The 6,480-nt window shown below is 39.9% G+C and overlaps 1 protein-coding gene across 1 annotated transcript in view; it reads right to left on the bottom strand.

Annotated features, from left to right (window-relative positions):
- LIX1 (limb and CNS expressed 1) overlaps nt 1-6,480 on the bottom strand; it is a 63,810-nt gene that overhangs the window by 11,108 nt on the left and 46,222 nt on the right. The window contains exon 5 of the mRNA XM_027838496.1: nt 3,470-3,547. Coding sequence (XP_027694297.1) covers nt 3,470-3,547 — 78 coding nt within the window. The remainder of the gene's footprint in view (nt 1-3,469; nt 3,548-6,480) is intronic.

Here is a 6,480-nt window from a genome sequence, read left to right as displayed (position 1 = left end):
TTTTTTTGTCTTTTTTTTGTAAAGTTTTATTCCCAGTGCTTAGTATAATGCTGGGCACATAATAGCCAGGCTTAATGATAATAATAGCCTGATAAATGTTTATGGACTGACTGACTAAAGGTGGGTCAGAGAGACCTCAGCACAAGAATGAAGTATCAGAAAGCTTGAAGGTTAATCCAGGAGGGTGCAAGTTACTAAATAACTTTATCATTAGTAGAGGGAGTGTGATATTTATAATGGCTCACCTCCCGGACAGTAGTAATAATGAAAAGCAGTGACAATATGTTATGGTGTGTAAATGCCGGGTCTTATAAATATGATCATAAAAGCCTTATGATATGAGGCATGTGGAGTCAAGAAGACGAGAGTTGACGCTCTGCCTCGATCACATCCTTGCTCTGTGGCCATGGACAAGCCTAATACTAACTATAAGCTCCAGTTGTGATCTGCATCAAAGGAGGAGTTCCCATACTGGGAGTTCCCTAAAATGAAGACATCATGTGTCTGGAAAAAATAAAAACATATTCATGCTTAAAGAGTTTCTTTTGCAAAGATTTGAATATTAGTCCCCACCTTACATCTCCTTTATGTAAGAATTCTCAGTAATGCCTTTTAACAGACTGTGCAGTTTTTATGAGTATGCTTAAAACTGATGATGTGGCTGAATGACTTGTTTATTTTTATTTCTATAGACACATGGTATTTATTTACAATGTTAACAAAATTAAAAATTACCATGGAATCATGTTTACAGCAAGTCCAATGTATTTCAAAGTCCTTTTATAAAATCAAAGAGAAGAAGAAAAAATCCAAAGCTTTTGTAAATTACTTAGTTCTTTCCCTTCTTTGATAGTCAGAATACTGGGCTTTTTGTAGCAAACAGCACAGAGAAATATTGGATCTAAAGTAAATATCCATTGCTAAATCTTCATCACTTATATTTGCCCCTGATGCCAGATGTTTCATATACAGTAATATTTAAAATGCCCAAAAAGAAAAAAAATGAACCTGCAGTCTTGCTGCCCTGAAGATATTTCATTGAATAAACTTATGCCACTCACCAAGATTTCCCTATTTTCCCCTTCCACTCCTCTCATACCACTAAGATCTAATAGCTACCCTACTATATGCCAGGCAACGTAATAAGCACTTTACAAAGATTATCTCATCTGATCCTCATAACAACCTTTCAAGGTTTCTGGTGGTGATGGTGGTAATAAGTATTTATATAGCGCTTACTATATGCTAGGCACTATGCTAAGTGCTTTTACAAATATCATCTCATTTGATTCCAAAAACAACTCTGCAAGGTAGTTGGCATATTGTAGCCTAAACCTGTAGCCTGCTATTATTATCTCCATTTTACAGATGAGGAAACTGAGGCAAACAGAGATTAAGTGACTTGCCCAAGGTCATACAGCTAGCAAATATCTGAGGTCAGATTTAAACTCGGGTTTTCCTGACTCTAGGCCCAGCTCTCCATCCACTGGGCCTCCTCTCTGCCTCTACCACTATCTCCTCCTTCATCCCTGTCTCAAATAAAGAGGTGGCCCTTCTTGGTAAGGCTAATCCTCTACATGAACAAGTGATCCCATTCCATTCTATCTTCTCCAGTAGATTTCCCCTTCTATCATCCCTATACTCTCACTTATCTTCAATCTTTCCTTGTCTACTGGCTACCTCCCTACTGCCTACATCCATGCCCATATCCTTCCCCCATCTTCAAAAAGCCCTCACTTGACCCATCCATCCCTATTGGCTATTGTCCCATGTCTCTCCTCCCTTTTGTAGTTAAACTCCTTGAGAAAGCCATCTATAACCAATGCTTTTACTTCCTTTCCCCTCACTCTCTTCTTAACTCTCTCTATAATCTGGCTTCCAACATCATTCAACTGAAACTGTTCTCTTCCAAGTTACCAATGATCTTTCACTTGCCAAATCTAATAGCCTTTTCTCAATCCTCATCATGACACTGCTTCTCAGTCTCCTTTTTTTAATCTTAGTTCAAGCAAACCCATTAACTGGGGGTGGGGGTCCCCAAGGGCTTGGTCCTTCTTCATCTAATGATTTCTTTTGATGATCTTATCAATTGCCATGGATTCAATTGTCTGTGTGATTATGATTCTCTGATAAACTTATCTGAATGTAACTTCTTCTTAATCTCCAGAATTGCATCTCCAATTGCCTATTGGACATCTAAAACTGAATGTCTTACTGGCATCTTAAACCTCAACATGTCAAAAACGGAATTCATTTTCTTTCCTTCAAACCCCTCTGTCTTCCCATCTTCCATATTGCTGTTGAGGGCACTACTATCTTCTAACGTAGGTATCATCCTCAACTTCTCACACTCTGTCCCACTGCCCCCTGTCTAATCTGTTGTCAAATAACCTCTCTCACGTCTATCCCTTTCTCTCCTCTGATCCTGCCACCACCCTGATATAGGCTTTTATCACCTCATGCCTGGACTATTGCAGTAGCCTGTTGGTTGGGCTCCCTGGCCCAAGTCTCTCCCCACTTCAGTCCATCCTCCACTCAGCTGTCAAAGTGATCTTCCTAAATAGCAGGTCTAACCATGTTACCCCTTTTCCTATTCTCCCCCTGCCCCATTCAATAAACTCCAGTGATTCCCTATCAGCTCCAGGAAAAAAAAAATTCTCTTTTTGGTGTTCACAGTCCTTCATAATCTGCCACACTTCAACCTTTCCAGTCTCCTTACCCCTTTCTCCTCCCTACATGCTTTGAAATTCAGGGACACTGGCCTCTTTTCTGCTCTTGAAACAAGATACTTCCTCTACCAACTCCAGGCATTTTCACTGCCTCTGCCCCATGCCTTCTCCTTTCTCATCTCTGCCTCCTAGCTTACCTGGTTTACTTCAAGTCACAGCTAAAATCCTACCTTCTACAAGGAGCTTTCCTGATCTCTCCTCAATGTTAATGTCTTTCCTCTGTTGATAATCTCTATTTATCTTGCATATGTCATGTTTGTACATAGTTGTCTGCATATTACCTCCCCCATTAGACTGTGAGCTCCTTGAGAGCAGGGACTGACATTTCTTTGTATCCCCAGTGCTTAGTACAGAGCCTGGCACATAGGAAGCACTTAATAAATGCTTGTTGACTGTTTGAAGATGAGGAAGGTGAAAATGAAATTTAGGAAATTAAGGGAGGAAAAAGCTAAATGCACAGTTAGGATTTTGTCTTTCTATGCAGTAGTGTCAAAGCAGGCAAAGGATGGTTATAAGGATGAGTAGTCCAAAGGGATTAGAGGTTCTTAAGAAATTCTGGGGTGACTACTTATCTCCTCTATTATAGAAGGGATGGTTGTTCAGATATGGATTACCACTGAGACTGTATCTCTGTGACAATCCACCCCTCCTGGGAAAATGTCCTGATAGACCAGTTCATCTCCTTGGTTCATGCCAAGCCAACCAATTCTACCCACCTTCCTTAGGTGGGTACATCTTACCTGTCGGGAACACCTGGTTTCCCGAAGGGCTTTCAGGCTTCCATTCCAGTGCAGTAGCTGGAAAACAATCATCAGCTCCTGCAGAGAGACAACTATCTGTTACTGACTGGCTCTTGTGAAATCTGAGTGGAAGGGACAGATTCTCCAACCAGGTGGTGGCAGAGTTTGAGAGCACTCTTTTCTCTTCAGTTCCCTGAAGTTCTCAGTGGTGTAAGGAGCATGAGCAAAAAATGCAAAACAAAAAACAACTCCAAACCATGTCACTTTTCAAACCCCAAAGACCTTAGACTTCTGAAATGTGCAACCCAGCATAGCATATTGATACTTGTAGCAACAGCAGAATTCTAAGTAAATTTCAAAGGAAGTAAACAGTCATAAGAGTAAATTTAACTGGGAAACCATGGCTCTTATTGAAATATGACTTCACCATTGTCCACATTCAAGGTCTGGTTGTGTAATATTTCTTTCAGAATGTCAGCCACAGTGCAACAGTGCTAGGTATATTTATGTAGTTCTTTAAGGTTTATGAAGTGCTTTCTCCGTGATATTCTCCATAGGAGAGGTAATACAAGTATTGAACACATAGATGTGAGACTGTGAGGCAGCAATTGGGTTCAGGGAGAACTGGGTTCAAATCCTGCGGCAGACATTTAGTATCTGTGACCCTGGACATATCACTCAACTTACTCTCCATTTTCCATCAGCAGTTTTGCTTGGATTTGGACTCTGGGAATATGATGCTCCAACCCAGGATAAACAGATCCACCTGAAATCTCATCATGCTGGTCAATTCCGTTTTGGATGTTCAACAACCTCTCAGTTCCCTCCCCCTCTGACTGATAGACTGCAGGGTGGGCACCAAACTTCTCCCAAAGCTTTCCTTTATAGAGGGCTGTGATCTAAACTTTTGCTAATTCCCCACTTTCCATCACCAGCTCTGCTTGGTTTGGACTTCAGGAACGTTACCTCCCCCCCCCCAACTCCCCACTTTTCAGCTTCCTTTCCTGTGCATCTTCCTTTATTAGATTGTAAACTCCTTGAGGGCAGAGACTTTCTTTTTCTTATTTGCATCCTAAGCCCTTAGCACAGTGCCTAGCACATGGTAGGCACTTAATAAATGTTTGTTGAATTGAGCTGAATTTTTCTGAGCCTTAGTTTTCTCATCTGTAAAATGAGGATAAAACAGCACTTAACTTATAGGGGTGTTCTGAGGATCAAATGCATGGAAAGTACTTTGTAAACCTAAAGGTACTATATAAATGTAAATCCACATTTTATGGGCAAGGATACTGAGGCTCAGAGAGGTTGAATGAATTTCCATTTTTGGAAGAGAGACTTTAGAAGGGGCATTTTGTCTTACTAAATCAAACACATTTTTATAGTCAATAAGTAATAAGTATAGTAGGATCTTTGTTAGATCTTTTAGCCAATTATGTGTCGGAAAACAGGTGATATACTGAAATATGTAATTAGCAAAAGCATACTTGTTCCTTGCTGTTGATAAATATATGGATTTTATATATATGTATGTATAGATAAATATATAGATATATAGATGTTCAGTTGTTTTAGTTGTGCCTGGCTCTTCATGACCCTAATTGGAGTTTTCTTGGCAAGGATACTGGAATAATATGCCATTTCCTTCTCCAGCTCATTTTACAGATGAGGAACTGGTAAGGGGATCGGACAATTAGTCAGAAAGATATTATAGGGGACCCTGTGCTGGCACTTGACATAGGACGAGGTGTTTTTTTGGCAACTCCATTGCCAATACACAGTTCTGGGTCACAGTTTCAAGGCAGAAAGAAGTGTTGGTGCTTACAGCTTCAAGGGAGCTAAAAAAAAACTGGAAAGCAGTTTGGTAGAAATGAGGTACAAACCAACATCTCACATTGTACACTAAGATAAGGTCAAAATGGGTAAATGATTTATACATAAAGGGTGATATCATAAGCAAATTAGGGGAGCATGGAAAATTACGCCTGTCAGATTGATGGATAAGGGAAGAGTTTATGACTAAACAGACAGAGCAGTCAGAAAAAGAAACAGACATATGCATGCCCAAGAAAGGAATTCTAACCTTGGGGGTTGCCTGGTAGGTGGCCCCAAATTTAAGATTTTAGGGATCAGACTGTTGAAAAAGAGATAGAATTTCATAATACCAGGCTCTCATGTAATTCTAAACAGCATCCTACATAAATCATAAGCCATTGTGTGGATTGTACAGAGCAGGTTCCAGGGAAGGGTATGGGTTGTGTTGTGAAATTTAGATTATTGATTGATTAATAGTTAAGAGTTAAGGTTAATCACTGGAAATAGTACAAATGGGTCAGATTCATTTAGATTTGATTATATAGGCTTCAGTAGAAGAGTTTGTAAGAGTTTATGCTTCTCAATCATCTGTGCTACAACCTGGACTTAATAGCCCAGAAAGGAGGAGAGAGATAAGGAAGATGAGTCAATCTAGTCATAAGATATTTCTACCTAGCACTTGGTCTCTTTGGTGCTGGGTGATGCTTAACATGAGAGTTTCCAGAGGATGTTGACCAACTCTGTGTTTTCCTTATTGCGATGGATTCTGGAGATCTTGTCTTTTGAATAAGCATGAATAAGTAAAAAAAGCATACCTTCACCTTTGCTATAGACCAATCACATTCTTAGTTTAGTTTGTATCACTGGACCTTATGTAACCAACTGTACAAAAAGCTGCTCTGACTGCTGGGTGTGTTTTTGGCTACTGAGATCCATTGACCTCCTTTTATTAGCAATTACTAGCCTTGCTAATAAATTTATTATGTGTGGAACTTTGTGCCTCAATTTCTCTTTATTACAGATTTTTATTGTGACAGTGCAACAGCCTCAGAATGTGTATGCCTTCTGGGAAGAGGCCAAAATACAGGGTGATACAAGTCTGGGAGGGACTGTATAAAACCATAGGAGGGAGAGGAGATAGCAGATGGTCAAAAGCTTGCTCCAAAGGCAACCTTAAATGTAGGTCCCTTCTAAAGGGG

Source organism: Vombatus ursinus, unplaced genomic scaffold (genome assembly GCF_900497805.2).
Source record: "Vombatus ursinus unplaced genomic scaffold, bare-nosed wombat genome assembly UNPS02014828.1, whole genome shotgun sequence".
NCBI classification, from domain to species: domain Eukaryota; kingdom Metazoa; phylum Chordata; class Mammalia; order Diprotodontia; family Vombatidae; genus Vombatus; species Vombatus ursinus.
This window is presented reverse-complemented; position numbering and strand designations above follow the sequence as displayed.